The sequence below is a fragment of the Eleutherodactylus coqui genome, chromosome 2 (genome assembly GCF_035609145.1).
Source record: "Eleutherodactylus coqui strain aEleCoq1 chromosome 2, aEleCoq1.hap1, whole genome shotgun sequence".
NCBI classification, from domain to species: Eukaryota; Metazoa; Chordata; class Amphibia; order Anura; family Eleutherodactylidae; genus Eleutherodactylus; species Eleutherodactylus coqui.
The window spans coordinates 82323690-82341343 of record NC_089838.1 but is presented as its reverse complement, the minus strand read 5'-3'; the positions used below and the strand labels follow the sequence as shown (position 1 = coordinate 82341343).

Sequence of the window (17654 nt, the reverse complement as noted above, 5' to 3'; positions counted from 1 at the left end):
AGTATTCACTTCTCTACTTACTTTGTTCTGGTATTTTTAAAATGTGAATTAATCATACCATGTATGTGCCTTTTTATACGTATGCATATATATGCCTCTTCGGATCTATTTCATAATCTTGAGGAAGGACCCCGAGTAGTAGTGAGAGATTGCTGTAATATGTATGCTTGTTAGCCCCATTAAAAGGTATCCTCTACAAGATTACTTGGTTTCTCTTAATGAGAACATCACATTTTTCTATCTTTGGGAGATGCATGCATGCTGTGCGAGTGCATTGTTTCCCATGGACGTCTAAAAGCGCCCTTCCCCTTTCTTTAGTTTATTGGTTTGGAGATCTACATATATTTCTCAGGGTTTGTATAGTTCTCCAGAATGATGCACCTGATCTCCCAGGAAGAACAATGACAGGCTTGTCATTCCCACGTTGGCCTCTACGTCAGCACGGTGTAGTAAATATCACGCTGGCAGGACTTGTAGTATATCATTACTGCGCACTTTAGCCTTTGGAAAAGCCGATTAGATTATGGTGAAACGTGAAAGTAGGTGAGAGTGCAGCCAGTATGTATTTAGCGCTGACATCACCGGAGATAAGAGAACACAAGACGAATGAACTTGAGGTTTTGGTCACAACATGATTTTGCAAAAACCGTAGAATGCGAAACTTGCATGTCCATAGAAGCCCAGAAGCAGCACACAGTACAGGACTTTATATATCCAAGACTAGCTTAGGAACATTCGCCATAGACACAATGTCCGGTTATGTTCCTTAGTGACAGATGCCTTTTAACGTAAGCTTTCCTTTCTAATCCTCTTTGTATTGTGTGCTGATCTTAGTTTCAGCTTCTGAGAGTCCACCCTTATTGCTGGCATGGGTAACTAGAGCAAAGCAGCGGGTGGCTTGTGTACCACCTGGGCATCCTATGGGTGAATCAAGAGTGCCAGCCCGTACAGCAGCTTAGTAATGCAGTTTTATGATCAGCTACCGGGATAACCAAACTTTAGAGGAAATGGAACATATGACTAATGATAGGCGGAGTTCTTCTTTCAGTATGTAGTTTGGATATGTATTCTTAGACACAAGGTTTAAAGATTAAGAAGATAAGAAGAAAAAGGTGTCTTTAAAAGGCACAACCCTCATATAAAAATATTCCATTGAGTTTTAAACCCGGTTCTTCTCTATTAAGTCATTTAAGAAACAGACAATATTATAACGTGTTTCGGAGATGCAACCCCTTCTTCAGAAATGACTGTAAGGAGCACAGAATAGGTCAAGGGTTTCTTCTGTCTCCGCTACCGGTCAGAAGGACCCGCTGTTGGAATATTTTTATGTGAGCGTTCTGCCTTTTAAGTGCACATTTTTTCTTCATGTATACATTGCATTACATATGGTTGGCCTCAGTGGACAGGCAGCACCTCACTCCATTTCTCATAAGCAATGCTAATCCTACAAGTGAAGGAACTCCATCTCCATCTCTTCTCGTCTTGGACAAGGTTTAAAGAGATGCCTACACTAGGACACACAAAGACTACGAGCCCTGTTTTCCACCCACAGAAATGACGAACAGCATTTCCTTTGTTGAATGTTGACTGAGCTTTTAGCAAACTTTGCATAAATCAACTTTAAAGGCAAATGTAAGAAACTTTGTCAGAGAACTTATGAGAGAAAAATGCTTTTCTCCACTTATTAGGTTCTTTTCCTCTTCCCAGTTTACCCAGAAAGTACTAAAACCCATCTCGGTAGACCAGGCGGAGTAAAATAAAAAGTTGCTGACAAAGCAGATTACATGTTGCTCATAAAAGTCTATGGAGAGAGGAGGGACTAGGAGGAAGCAAACGCAGAATGAGACAGAAGCAGAAACTGACACAGGGAGATAGTAACACGCGTAGCTGTAGCACTATTTTATAGCTACTGGAATCATATCTACACGGCTTAGTACTTCTCTATAGTGCCCTGCATGTTGCCACTGCTTTTTGTATATGAAAGACAGTGATAGAAAAGTAGGATCTCCTCTTCTCTGTGTGCAGTATAGAGCAGACATCATAGCAGCTAGTGTCCACCCACCAGTTCAGGGAAACAGGCGAATTAGAGGAATACGTTAATTGTGTATATGGCATTACTGAATCGGAGAACACTATATCCCTCAGCTTAGTCTCCCTGTTAACCCTTTCCAATCCAATTTGTATCCTGGTTTTCCTAGGGGGCTTACTCTTTTCTTGCCGTTGTACAATGGCGCTATATGCTGGCTTAAAGGAGATGTCTCGAGGAAGCAGTTAATTTTTTTTTTTGCCCAGTCCCCCTTATTCAGCATACAAAACTAAGCACCCGTTTAAATGACTTTTAAAGCCGGTTTCTACTCACTGTTCCAGCGTTTCAGCAACTTTTAAAAACTTTTCCAAAGATGGCCGCCGGTTCTTCTCCCAAAGTGTACAGCCCTTGCTTCAGCCCGACGTGCGCGCTCCCGAGACGCCGCCAGCTGTGTCTCCATGGCAACCGGACGCATCGCAGCCAGGCAGCAGGTAAGCGGCGCTAGCCCCCGGCTCCCCAGCGCTAGTTCCCCCGGCGCAGCGGCAGCCCCCCCGGCCTAGCGACAGCCCCCCCGGCCTAGCGACAGCCCCCCCCATCGCAGCGGCAGCCCCCCCGGCCTAGCGACAGCCCCCCCGGCCTAGCGACAGCCCCCCCCATCGCAGCGACAGCCCCCCCGGCCTAGCGCTAGCTCCCCCGGCGCAGCGGCAGTCCCCCCGGCCTAGCGGCAGCCCCCCCCGGCGCAGCGGCAGCCCCCCCCCCGACCCATCACTTACCTGGGAGGCTTCTCGGGGCGGCTGGGCTGGGCTGGTCTTCTCCGCTGGGCAGCTCCAGTTTCTGCACCTTCCTCTAACAGAGGATGGTGCAGAATGGCCGCTTCAGCGCGCTCCCGAGCAGTGACAGCTCGTCTGCGCATGCGCAGAAGAGCTGTAGCGGGGAGCACACTGAAGCGGCTCGTGCTGAATGGAGAAGACCGGACTGCGCAAGCGCGTCTAAAAAAGCAAGCTGCCAGCGAATTTAGACGGAACCATGGAGACGAGGACGCTAGCAACGGAACAGGTAAGTGGAATAACTTCTGTATGGCTCATATTTAATGCACAATGTACATTACAAAGTGCATTAATATGGCCATACGGAAGTGTATAACCCCACTTGGTTTCGCGAGACCACCCCTTTAAGCCAGTACTGCATGATGTGACACGTTGGACAGGCTCCAACAGCAAAGAGGCTGTCAATATACAGTAAGAGAACCCCGACGGGTGTCTTCCCACATCGGAGCTGTACAGCCTTAGATCATAATGTCTTCAGACGTCAGACAATGGATTGGAAAGGGTTAAAACTCATGTTTTGAGGACTGAGGGGCTTTTTTCCCCCCCTTTCTACAAAAGTGCCTACAGGGAAAATGCACTGAAGGATGCTAGAAGGTGAAGAGTATCTAGTACAATTTCCTGTATTCACATATACTACTGATTTACGTATAATATATATGAAGACAGGCACGCTTAAAGTGTATATATAGCAGGTAACTGTAGCAAGCAGCCACTCCAATCATTTCATTGAGACTGCAAGAGATAGAGTTTAAGCACTCATCTCTTATGGATAGGGAATAACTTCATTTTGTGAGACAACCCCTTTAACCCTTTCCAATCCACTGTCTGACCTCTGAAGACATTATGATTTAAGGCTGTACAGCTCCTATGTTGGAAGACATCAGTCGGGGTTCTCTTACTGTATATTGCCAGCCTCTCTACTGTCAGAGCCTATCCAACATGTCACCTCATGCAGTACTGGCTTTAGCCAGCATATAGCGCCATTGTATAACGGCAGAAAAAGAGTAAGCCCCCTAGGAAAACCAGGATACAAATTGGATTGGAAAGGGTTAAAGGGGTTTTTCAACATACAGGCCCTATGAAGCTCCGCCAAATAGTAAAACAATTTGTCCATAGTAATCATAGTTATTACAGACGGCATCATCCAGACTTTGATGTAAGCTTTGGAGCGTATCAGTGTAAGAGAAAGGAGGAGAACTTTATATTAGAACATCTTACTCTTTCACCAGTTGTAGGACTTTGGCAGTGGTCCTGAATGAGCGCACAACAGGGCTGTTAGAAGCAGACTAGCCATGTGATACTGATACAATCAAAACTATTCAATCTCCATTGAAAATTAAGCTTATTTGCCAAATTCATCAAGTCTTGCTACAGGTCTTTTGCAGTCACTGGAGGGTTTTTGACCACCTGCCCCCTCAGGAATCTTGTGAAAGCTGGTGATAGCTTCCTTTTTCTGCCATGTCCAAGTAGTGGTCAGGGTTCCTTAACCTTGAACTTGTGAACGGCTTCCAACTGTACTTCTAGGAACATTTAGTGCCTTTGCTATCTTGTTCTATCCATTTCCTGGTTTGCTTTAGTCAATGATCTCTTCTCTTAATTTTATAGATCATTCTCCTGACTTAGGGCTAATGAACCTAATAGCTCAATGTTCACAGTGCGGAATTCCATGGCAGAATTCCGCAGCGTGAAATAACCCGCGGCATGTACTATATGCCACTGGAATACGTGCAGACAGCTTCCATTGTAGTCAATGTAAGCCGCCCGTCACGCTATACTTCCGCTGTAGCACAGCGAAAGCATAGCGTGAATACGCACCACGTCCACCACTGGCCGCGTCATATGACACTGCCGGTGCGTCATGGGCTGTACTGTGCGGGCACGCCAGTGCGTCATGCGGGAGCTGCACAGCAAATCCGGAGGGGAGTATGGGGTCTTTGGGTGGGAGCGCCTTGACGGACTCCGCTGTGATATTCCACTTGCAAAGCCCGTCACGGTCGTGGGCATGAGCTCTTAAGCCCCATTTACAGGGGACGACTGTCGGGAAAACGATGCCCGACACTTGTCCCCACATGTACTCACTCCCGTGCTGTTGCACAGGAGCGAGTATCGCTGGCTCACAGCGGGGCGGCTGCAGGAGATTTCTCTCCTCGCACTTCCCATTAGTACGGAATAGGAGTGGGCCAGAGATCATTCCGGCCCGCCTGCCCCCATTCACAGTAAATAGGCAGTTGTTCATAGATGCCCGTTTACACTGGCCAATCCGTCGTTCAGTTTTTACGCATGCCTAAACTGAATGACAAATGATAAGGGAACAAATTCTAATTCGCCATTCAGTTGGTACATGCATTTACACTGGAATCTGAATGATTTTTGTCCTGTGGATAATGGCCCTTGGATGTGTTTAATCTCAAGCACACCTGATATAACTATTGCAGTCCTTGACCAGTTGCATCAGGTGTGCTTGAGACAACACCCAATTTGTAAATGCGTGCTCTTATGAGAAATTACATTCAGAAGGTTGAATAATTCTAAGACTGCGGTAATCATTAAAAGTGGCATTGTGTGTTAATTTGGAGAAACCACTTGTTATATTAGTTGTGCTGAACTATTTATACATTGTTCTTTGATTGTTTTTTTTCCCCGCAAATAGCTTAAAGTTTGTAAATTTAGCCAATAGACCAAATTTGATGTGGGGGTGGAGATTTTGAATGATTATGGCTGAAGTTCCTTCTCTAGAATATGCGTTGTGATCTCTGTATAATTCATAAATAGAGGAGGGTTCCTTGTACCTTGAATGAGTATTTAACAACAAATCCGATTACACAACATATGCTGCTACACCCAGTGAACGTTGTCACACTGTATTACTGTTATTACATCATTATCCATGGTTGTATGCAAAATAATGTACATAACGCAGGGCGTGCTCGAACGTGGGGGCCACACGGCCTATACTTCTTCCATCAGAAGCAGCAGAACCTTTGTCCATGAGGCTGCATTCCCACGAACGTATATCGGCTCGGTTTTCACGCCGAGCCGATATACGTCATCCTCATGTGCAGGGGGGGGGAGGATGGAAGAGCCAGGAGCAGGACCTGAGCTCCCGCCCCCTCTCTGCCTCTCTGCACTATTTGCAATGGGGAGAGGCGGGCCGGGGGCGGGGCTAAGTTTCCTGCGAATTAGCCCCGCCTCTCCCCATTGCAAATAGTGCAGAGGGGCGGAGAGGAGGCAGAGAGGGGGCGGGAGCTCAGTTCCTGCTCCTGGCTCTTCCATCCCCCCCCCCCCTGCAGATGAGGACGACGTATATCGGCTCGACGTGAAAACCGAGCCGATATACGTTCGTGGGAAATGCACCCTGAGGGCCACATACAGGTCTCACAATCATATGTGGTAGGAAATGCACACAAACAGGGGGTGAAGGTGCACATGTAGCATGTATAGAATATACATGTAATGACCCCAAATAACTTGCCCTATCAAGGTCCCTAGCATTGGTCAGTACGAGGGTACCCACTGCTCTGTAAGGGTAACATGTCCTTATATCCTGCAGCCCTAAATCCTGGACACAAATCTAATATTCTCCAATCTGGACACGTAATACTGGCATACTAAACCTAATTCTGCTGGGTGAAATCTCCATGGTCCATACCGGATGTATAACACCAGGGTGCCCTTCAGCTGGACGGTTTATGTACGCTGGTTTTCATCAGGATGTGAACTTTGCACACAGGCTTATGAGGGAATTTCTAAAACTTTCCACTGGAATGAATGGGAATGTTATGTCTGGGCTGTTGTGAAAACAAGTGTCACAGCAGACAGAACAACAGTTACATAGCTTGTCACAAGAGCTGCATACCATTCACATAGCTAAGTGCACTGATTTAAATGAGTGGCCACTCTGACCAAAAGTTTGCCAGAAGTGACAAGAAGTTACACTCTTTATGACATAGCCGTCCACCGCACCGCGGATACTAGACCTGCCTCTCACGCATGCCAGACACATGTGCCCATCAATGCTGTGTCCAGGAGATCCCTGGTGGGCTGCACTGCTCGCCACTGTTAAAGTGCATAATTAGCAGTTAAGTGGGTGCGATTATCCCTGATGACTTTGAATTTAGCAGGATGCAGCAAGTTGCCCGAACCTCAATAGCCTTTCTGCCTCTGCAAATTTTTGACTCCTTTTCTGTACCTCCAGGGCATAGTCTTGGAAGATCCTCACTTCTTGTCCCCCAACTTTCGGAGGGGTGCAGCCGGAAATTTAGTTCAAGCACTCTGTCTCTCTCTCAACAGTGCAGCAACTTGCGAGGGGAAGCCGCCAGCGGTGGTGCTCTTGCCAATATGCAATGGGCACATTCAACACAGAATGGGAGTGAGAAGGCGTCTGATCCATAGGTCTCTTTAAGAAGAGATTCTAGGAATTCACAAGGACTACTCCCCTTGACCCCCTCTGGCATCCCTCTGCTGTTGCACCTACGTAAGTGATTTTCCAAATTATCCAATTTCATTCACTAAGCAATAGAGGCAAAGTCAGGGGCTCTAGGTGGCGTACCCGTGTCTTCCAAATCAGAACCCCGAGTCTACGCTGTGGTTGTGCGCCCTCACAGACTCTGGACATAGCAAGCTAAAGTCTGACTGCACTCCGCAATTGCTTTAATAATGACCATAATTGTGGGACTAGCTTCAGGAGGCATAGCTGGTGCACCAGATCCAGAGGAAGACCCCGGAGACACTTGCTTGAGGATCTGCCATGGCACTGGTCCGTGCTAATTGCTGAAGCTTATTAGTAAGGGCCATACAGAAGGAGGAAACAATTACCGGTCAGAAAAATACGCAAAAAAAGACAAGTGATGACAGGCCAGAGCGAATATATTTACAGGGGAGTTCAAAGGAAAAAGGTTCTGTCTCTAACACTTCAATAAGGGGCCATAGGCAGCAACATAGCTGTTCACTAAGCACTTAGAGGCACAACTAGGTCTTTACAAACAGGAGACTGCCCCAAATACTCCAGGTATCCTTGAACAAATAATGTCCACATCATCAAATAGCAGCCCCCCATCTATAAAAAATATATAGCAGGTAGACCAGGGTGATTGTCCAGTCCAAAAAAATTTGGGCACAATTTCCCAGTACGGACGCTTATCTTGAAGCTGCTAAATAGCCTCAGGAAAAAAAAAAGGGAAGGCTTAGCAACATTGATTGCACATACAGCAGGAGAGTCCATAAAACATTAAGAGAAAAGCAGACCCTCATGAAAGGGTCATGAAAAATTAGGGCAAAGCCCCCATTTACTGCAGCACACAACAGAAGAGAACCCTGAACACACAGGACGTAACTGTACTTTCTATGTTGTTAAGGGGTTAAATGGTTTTGAAGTTTAGAGTGACTATCGGCTGTAAGAAGCAGAAAATGAGCATTTGGGAAGACGGTAAAGGCTTTTTTTTAAGGGCCCATCCACATGCCCGTATTTTTTACTGACTGAATAAGGACAGCAATCGGGCCCATTGAATTACACTGGTGTACTCAGATGTGTGCTCTATGAGGATGGGATGCGCAATCAGGCCCATTGAATTACACTGGTGTACTCAGACGTGTGCTCTATGAGGACGGGATGCGCAATCGGGCCCACTGAATTACACTGGTGAACTCAGATGTGAGCTCTATGAGGATGGGATGCGCAATCAGGCCCATTGAATTACACTGGTGTACTCAGACGTGAGCTCTATGAGGACGGGATGCGCAATCGGGCCCATTGAATTACACTGGTGTACTCAGATGTGTGCTCTATGAGGACGGGATGCGCAATCGGGCCCATTGAATTACACTGGTGTACTCAGATGTGTGCTCTATGAGGACGGGATGCGCAATCGGGCCCATTGAATTACACTGGTGTACTCAGATGTGTGCTCTATGAGGACGGGATGCGCAATCGGGCCCATTGAATTACACTGGTGTACTCAGATGTGTGCTCTATGAGGACGGGATGCGCAATCGGGCCCATTGAATTACACTGGTGTACTCAGATGTGTGCTCTATGAGGACGGGATGCGCAATCGGGCCCATTGAATTACACTGGTGTACTCAGACGTGAGCTCTATGAGGACGGGATGCGCAATCGGGCCCATTGAATTACACTGGTGTACTCAGATGTGTGCTCTATGAGGACGGGATGCGCAATCGGGCCCATTGAATTACACTGGTGTACTCAGACGTGAGCTCTATGAGGACGGGATGCGCAATCGGGCCCATTGAATTACACTGGTGTACTCAGATGTGTGCTCTATGAGGACGGGATGCGCAATCGGGCCCATTGAAGTACACTGGTGTACTCAGATTGTGCTCTATGAGGACGGGATGCGCAATCAGGCCCATTGAATTACACTGGTGTACTCAGATGTGTGCTCTATGAGGACGGGATGCGCAATCAGGCCCACTGAATTACACTGGTGTACTCAGATGTGTGCTCTATGGGGACGGGATGCGCAATCGGGCCCATTGAATTACACTGGTGTACTCAGATGTGTGCTCTATGAGGATGGGATGCGCAATCGGGCCCATTGAATTACACTGGTGTACTCAGATGTGTGCTCTATGAGGACGGGATGCACAATCAGGCCCACTGAATTACACTGGTGTACTCAGACGTGTGCTCTATGCGGACGGGTGTTGCACGTTAAAAAAAGAGAAAAAAATTGCAGCATGTCCTATTTTGGTCTGTATTCATGGACCACAGTCATCCATTAAAGTCTATGGATTCATAAAAAAAAAAAAAAAAAAAAAAAATACAGCAAGGTTTGTTTTTTTTTTCTACAGAGAGCTTATTCACACGTCCGTATATCGGCGTGAAAACCCGGCCGATATACGGTGTCCCTTTCTGCAGGGGGAGGAAGCGGGCCAGGCCGGGAGCAGTGCACTGAGCTCCCGCCCCCTCTCTGCCCCTCAGCACTATTTGCAGGATGGGGCGGAGCTAAGTTCTGCCCCGTTCCGCCCCCTCCCATTGCAAATAGTGGAAGGGGGTGGAAGCTCAGTGCACTGCTCCCGGACCGCCTCCTCCCCCTGCAGAAAGGGACACAGTATATCAGCCGGGCGTGAAAACCCGGCCGATATACGGCTGTGTGAGTAAGCCCTTACATTACATACTCGTATGTGAATGAGCCTTAACACTAATTATACATATTAAAAAAAAATCTGTTTTGGATCCTAAATTCTTTAAACACAAAAAACAATTGGCCAGACTGGGTGATGTATATAAAATGTGCTGCTCAGTATTTACACACTGTATTCACCTTAGCGGCATATTGCCATATCTGCACATAGCCTGTACTTTCTGGCCCAGGAAAGCGGAGTTGTCCCTCACAGGCGTACTGCAGGCTGTTTCCACAGTGCAAGTACTTGTCAGATAATGAAGATGGCAGCCTACCCCGTGTCTACTGCTCTTAGGTTCCAATTATGCTGACAGATAAGATTAGATTGCAAGCTCTTCAGGCATTTGTAATACTGTATCCATTCTGTCCTTTATACTGTACTAGCTTACCCGTCGCGCGTTGCTGCGAAGACAGACATACATGCATTCGTTTTTATATATAGATGACATCAGGAAGTGAGAGAATTAGATTCCTTACATAAAATTTGGACGCTAATTCTTTGGCGCTTAGAATTGAATAATCGAGTTGGGACCTATTAACTTTTCCTATTTATGACATAATCAATGCTCGTGCTAAATTTCAAGTTTCTATGACATTGGGAAGTAAGAGAATTAGATTCCGTACGTAAAATTTGGACGCTAATTCTTTGGCGCTTAGAATTGAATAATCGGGTTGGGACTCATTAACTTTTCCTATTTATGATATTATCAATGCTCGTGCCAAATTACATCGGGAAGGGAGAGAATTAGATTCCGTACGTAAAATTTGGACGCTGATTATTTTGCGCTTAGAATTAAAAAATGGAGTTGGGACCCATTAGCTTTTCCTATTTATGACATAATCAATGCTCGTGCCAAATTTCAAGTTTCTATGACATTGGGAAGTGAGAAAATTAGATTCCGTACGTACAATTTGGACGCTAATTCTTTGGCACTTAGAATTGAATAATCGAGTTGGGACCTATTAACTTTTCCTATTTATGACATAATCAATGCTCGTGCCAAATTTCAAGTTTCTATGGCATTGGGAAGTGATGGAAATAGATTTCGTACGTAAAATTTGGACGCAAATTCTTTTGCGCTTAGAATTGATTAATCGAGTTGGGACCTATTAACTTTTCCTATTTATGACATAATCAATGCTTGTGCCAAATTTCAAGTTTCTATGACATCGGGAAGTGAGAAAATTAGATTCTGTACGTAAAATTTGGACGCTAATTCTTTTGCGCTTAGAATTGAATAATCGACTTCGGACCTATTAACTTTTCCTATTTATGACATAATCAATGCTCGTGCCAAATTTCAAGTTTCTATGACATTGGGAAGCGAGAACATTAGATTCCGTACGTAAAATTTGGACGCCAATTCTTTTGCGCCTAGAATTGAATAATCGAGTTGGGACCGATTAGCTTTTCCTATTTATGACATAATCAATGCCCGTGCCAAATTTCAAGTTTCTATTACATCGCGAAGCGAGAGAATTCGATTCCGTACGTAAAATTTGGACGCTAATTCTTTTGCGCATAGAATTAGTATATGAGGAGGAGGTCGTCTGTGTAATATATTAGTATATGAGGAGGCGGTCGTCTGTGTAATATATTAGTATATGAGGAGGAGGTCGTCTGTTTAATATATTAGTATATGAGCAGGAGGTCTCACAATGCAGCTTTATAGAACATGTTGGGGCATGTTCAAGGGCGCCCGATGTTGATGACATCAGTGATGACATCACAATAGCAGGTGGCTTACTTATTCGATCTACGTGGGGGGGGTCGTAACTTTCGACGACGCTCGCGCGCGCGCCATTTATCGTAGGATAGTTGTACTATGCCTATAATCTTCCCAGGAGTGTACTCAACAACTTCCCAAAGTTTCATGGCGATCGGATGAATGGTGTAGTAGCGCATAAAGGACAAACAGACAGAAACGCACGCACGCACACAGACATACATTCATTTTTATATATATAGATATGAATTATTAGGTAAAATGGGAGAGGCTATCATCAGAATGTAGAAAAATGTAATAGATGATATCTGAAACACATAATGGCCCGGTAAGGGGGGCAAACTACGAGGGGCGGCACAGCTCTCCTGGAACCCAGTGCAGAAACACATTCCATTTGGCTGTAGACAGAAATTTTAAGACTACCTGCACTTTCCCCTTCGGAGCGCTCCTGTTCCATCAGCTGTTTTCGGCTCCTTATAGCGCTTATCTAGTCCAGAAATATTGGGGCACAAGTCCCCAGTATGGACACATCCTGAAAGCCCCAAAAGCCCACAAAAAATTGTTTTTTATCTTGTTTTTGCAGAGGAACGCAGAACTGAGCTGCCAAACAGGGAGGCACAGCAATACTGACTGCACACACAGCAGATAAAACATTAGGAGAAAAGCAGACCCTCGTGAAAGGGTCCGGAAAAATGAGGGCAAAGCTCCTATTTACTGAGGTAGACAACTGAAGAAAAATAAGGAGGGAAAGAGTTGCTACTAGATAATAGCCCCACCAGTCAGAAGTTCTCTCTGGTGTACAGTGGTGCCTCAGCTTGTGAGCTTCTTGACTTGCGAGCAGATTCAGTGACTCTGTCACTGAATGGGAACGATTTACTACCAAGAACCCAATATCTGTACTGGTGATATTATGATGACATTTGTCCCAGATTCTTCACAAAATGGAGATCTGGTTTCTAGAATGAGTGCTGTGATGGTGATCAGGACAGATTTTGTGTCATTCCATGACAGCAAGCAGCAATACTGAAAAAACAAAAGGAATTGATGCCGTGTTTTGGGGAGGTCCGGAATGGATTAATTGCATTTCAATTCATTTCAATGGAGAAAATTGATTTGAGATAAGAGTATTTTGGATTAAGAGCTTTGTCACAGAACAAATTAAACTCTTACGCCAAGGCACGACTGTACTCAGAAAGTACAGCAGGCGATGAGCAGGGGTGCACGGCCTCCGAGAAGGTAAAGACTGTGGCCGGCCAGGGCCTCCACAAGCAGCGCTTATATAGCTTTGGGTAGTCAGATTGTATAAAACCTGGCTATAGAATACCAGCTCCCGGGGCGACTGGCAGAAGGGGTTTATATGTATACACAAACTGTGTATAGCCTGCGCGGCTATAAGACACTATCAAGGTGGTACAGATGTCCTACTCGTCTCCACACTATAGTCCCTGCAGTCTCGGAGCTTTGCTGGCGCAGTGGAATTGATAGAGGTACCATCCGCGTCTGGTGGAGTTGTAGCATGATAAAACCGTTCTGGGACAGTATTTTCCACATCCGATTTGATACAACATAAGGGAACAGATAACACCCCCAGGCCGCCCTCCTCTCTGTACTGCCAGGCTCAATTACATCCCAAAAGAGAGGTTTACTACGGTTTTGCCTGGCAACTGCTAGGGTGGTCATACCGCGCCATTGGCGGACTACTTATGTTCCTTTTATGTATGAATGGCAGCAAGAGATGTCACACCTGTGTCATATGGAGGTGTGCGGAGAATGCGAGGGAAATGGATTAATTCCCATCAGTATGGCAGCCATGGATAGAATGTGAGTCCTCCACAGAGTTCCAAGACTTGCTCTCTTAGGCCTCATGTCCACTAGAAAAATACAAACCGCGCAGATTCCGTGTGGATTTCCTTTAAATGGTATTTTTTTTGCATGCAGATATCCGCACACATTGCTATCAATGTGATAGCAATGTTGCCGATTCAATCGGAATCCGCGGCAGAATGGAGCATGCCGCGTTTTTTCTCCCGCGCGTGAAAAATGCAATTTTTTGAAAATGCCATCCGCGGGTGCAAAAATCAATGTAATGGACCGCGGATGGCCAATGATTCCCTATGGGCAAAATCCGCTGCGGTTTCTGCGGCAGAAATCCACTGCGGAATCTGCAATTCCATTTAGCTAGTGGACATGAGGCCTTAGGCCTCATGTCCACGGGGACAGATCCGCAGCGGGTCACCCGCACGTGGGATCCGCGCCCCATAGAGATGCATTGGACACCCGCAGCATGCTCCATTTTCGTGCGGGTCTCCCTTAGGCTTCTATTGAAGCCTATGGAAGTCGTCCGGATCCACGGCACACCTGCAGCTGAATTCTTGCTCTCCGGCGCGGGAGCGAGGGAAAGCAGGAGTTCAAAAAAAATTTTAAAAATGGAGTGCCTGATGCATGCGCGCGGCACACTGCCAGCATACCAAGCACATCCGCCGGGCCGAAGAAAGAAGATCCGGCCGCGACAGAGGGAAGATCCGCAGCATCTGGACAGGTAAGTAATTTTTATTTTTAGGCCCTATGTCTGCGGGAAAGGAGGGACCCGCTGCAGTATTCTGCATGGAGAATCTGCGGCGGGCCTGATTTTCCCCATGGACATGAGGCCTTAAGTATGATGGATGCAGGACCCATCTGTGGGTCACCAGAATGGCAGGGTTAACAATACTTTAAACCTAAGTGCTTTCCCCTCTCCCCTCTCCCCTCCCTTCTCTTTCTTCTTCTCTTCCACTGGTAAGCATAGGAGTTAATCTTGTGGGGCCAAGCACTACTGAGGTAGTAAATCTAGATCCTCATCCAAGGATATCAGATACCATACAAGTTAAGAGTGAGGGGTAGCAGTTTTTGGCCCGAATGATTCCATCTTGTATTATTTGGGTCCTGCACGATCTTCTTGATATGTTTACTTTATCTGAAAGATTCCTCAATAAAACTGACAGAACAATAGAATGCCTCCCGCTAAGAGGCTGGCAGCACCTTGTATAAACTGTATCTTACAAACAGAGGGCGAGGCATTTCCTCGGAGCGCTGCTTTAGGGCGCTTTCACGCGTATCACAAGTTGCAGCAGATTTTGCTGAGGAATTGAAAATATCTCGATTCTGCTGGCGACTCCCATCAAAATATGTATTTTTGATGCGGAATTGAAAACAGCAGAACTCTACATCACAATACGCAGTTAGCAGTGCAGGGTTTGGTGGGGCATTCCAGGCCACCATATTCTACAACGCTGCAGAGGAATATTCCGTCCCATGTGAAAGGTCCCTTAAAGGGGTTTTCCGGTGAAATACTGTTCATGACCTGGTATTATTGTAGCTTGACGCCACCAGGAAGAACTGGTGAAGTCAAGTATGAAACTGGGGTGACGCCCCCTGTACCCGATTTGCTGCAGATCCTGGCAGCCCAGTAAGCTCATGCTGCAGCTGCAATGCAGGGAGCCCTTCATCTACGCTCCTTCCCGAGGCCCGTGCCTTAATTTCTGACAGGGATGGAGGGTTAGTCTAAGGGTAAGTGTAACAGTTAGCCTTACTTTTACAATATAAGGCTAACTGTTACACATACCCCTCACCCTAACCCTCCATCCCTGGCACAAATTGCCGCACGCTGCCTTTTCCATGCCTCACCGCTGACCCCCCCCCCCAATGGGGCACTGTCTGCTCCCACTCCCCCCTGCGGCCGAAGCAGGCAGGAACACTGCTGTCCCCTGCTCCCGCTCACACAGCACCGCCACTGTAGTCTCCCGCTGCCGCTCCCCCTGCAGCCAGAGCAGCTGGGAGCACTCTCAGTCGCGTCGCCGATGGTGTCCCTGGGTCCCACTCCTGCGGCCCCAGCAGGAGGGAGTGCCGTCACTGGTCTCCCCACTGAACTACAGCACTGTAGGCTTCTGCTGCAGCCAAAGCAGCCGGATCGCTGTCACTGCTGTCCCTGGGTCCCAGTCCTCCTGCAGCATGGCTCCCGCTTTGGCTCCCCCGTGCTGTTACTGCCGTCCCCGGCTCCTACCTCCTTCTAGGACCTTTGTTTCTTGAGCCAATCGGGAGCTAGGGGTGTGACAGGGACTTTCCTCTTGTCAAACCCCTAGCTTCTGGTGGCGTCAAAATACAATAATACCTGATGACCCATCATCAAGATGGGTCATCAGTAGCTGATCAACAGGGTTCCGTCGCAGCACTGTGTTATTGCAGCGCTGACCGCTCAGCTGATCGTGGGGGTCCTTCACTCCAGACCTCTGTGTTATTGCAGCGCTGACCACTCAGCTGATCGTGGGGGTCCTTCACTCCAGACCTCTGTGTTATTGCAGCGCTGACCACTCAGCTGATCAGCCAGGGTCCTTCGCTCCAGACCCTGGCCGACCGCTGTGTTATTGCAGCGCTGACAGCTTAGCTGATCGGTGAGGGTCGGTCCTTCACTCTAGATCTCTGTGTTATTGCAGCGCTGACCGCTCAGCTGATCAGTGGGGGTCCTTCGCTCCAGAACCCGGCTGACCGCTGTGTTATTTGGCGCTGACAGCATGCACCCGCTCAGCTGATCAGTGGGGTTCTGGACGTTACATTTTAGTACAACCCCTTTATGGTCACACTTAGCAAGTATATTGGGCACTTCCACAAGGTACAAACCAGACTTCTGGTGGACACAAGATGTGACTGCCCTTCCCTCCCTCTGCAAAGACTGTTCTATTCACTGACAGCAAGCAGTTTTCAAAGTTACAGAAGGCTTAATTTCCATAGAGGCAGCTTTGAGGTGTCTAGAGCCTCCCACACGTGTGGCCGCAGCCGGCACTGACCTCGGTGACCACGGTGGACTGGTAGAGGTCCCGGGCATAGTCCCATCCGTCCAGGCACTTCTCCTTCTGGATGGCGCTGACATTGACGTGCACCCCCGGCAGGAGCCCCCGGGCAGAGTAGTCGGTGAGGCTGTCCAGCCGGTACCTCCAGCAGCGGCTCTCCACCAGCTGGCCGTCCCTCTCCTCCCACGGGATGCTCACGTTCCTCCACGCCGCGCTCAGGTTGGCACTAGCGGGTACCAGGCAGCGGTGCTCGGGGATGGCGACCAGGAAGACGGCGGAGAGCCCGGTGAAGCCGTTGGGCACAATGCTGGCGCTGAGCAGGAAGAAGATGGAGAGCTGGAAGGGTCCCCAGTCCCCCAGGAAGGAGGTCGCCTCATCATAGTCGCGCATGGCTGGCGGGGGAGGCGCTGCTGCCGGGCGGAAGAGGAGGGTGAGCGGCGGCCCGGTGCTGGGAACGGGAAGCGGAGGACTGTGCCGTGTAGCGGCCGCCGGCACACATTAATACACCCGCCGGGGGCGGCCTGTGCGCGGTGACTCCCACAGGGTGACCCTGACCAGCGCCCCAACGTCCGCCCTCTGCAGAGAGGACGAGGGACAGGCCGCCGCTGCTAGGTGCTGCCCGCTGGCTGCCGCCGGGCGCATGGGGCTGTGTAGCTATGTTACCGTGGGAACCAGCAGTGACGGCGCATAGCGGCGCCACCACCGGCCGCAGCCACACACGTCAGCCTGCGGGTGCTGGTGTGTCTCTGCAGACATGTCAGCTCACAGGTGCGGAGAGTCACTACACCGTGCCGTACAGACCACACCACACCGTGCCATTGACCACACAGTGCCCTACAGACCCCACTGCACCCCCGCCCTGCCCTACAGACCACACCGCACCTCGGCCGTGCCATACTGACCACACAGTGCCCTACAGACCACACCGCACCCCTGCCGTGCCATACTGACCACACAGTGCCGTACATGCCCCCGGAGTGCCATACTGACCGTGCCATGCCCATGGGGTGCCATACTGACCACACTGTGCCCCCAGCGTGCAATACTGACCACACCGTGCTCTACAGACCACACCGTGCTCCCGCCGTGCCATACTGACCGCACCGTGC

General features: G+C 48.3%; 1 protein-coding gene across 2 annotated transcripts in view; it reads right to left on the bottom strand.

Annotated features, from left to right (window-relative positions):
- LOC136611485 (organic cation/carnitine transporter 2-like) overlaps positions 1–17154 on the bottom strand; it is a 55718-nt gene extending 38564 nt beyond the window's left edge. For both annotated transcript variants that reach the window (XR_010790280.1, XM_066591141.1), the window contains exon 1: positions 16543–17154. Coding sequence is in view for 1 of the 2 variants with exons in the window: in XM_066591141.1 (XP_066447238.1) it covers positions 16543–16935 (393 nt within the window). In the remaining variant the exon portion in view is untranslated. The remainder of the gene's footprint in view (positions 1–16542) is intronic.
- Positions 17155–17654: the final 500 nt, after the last annotated feature.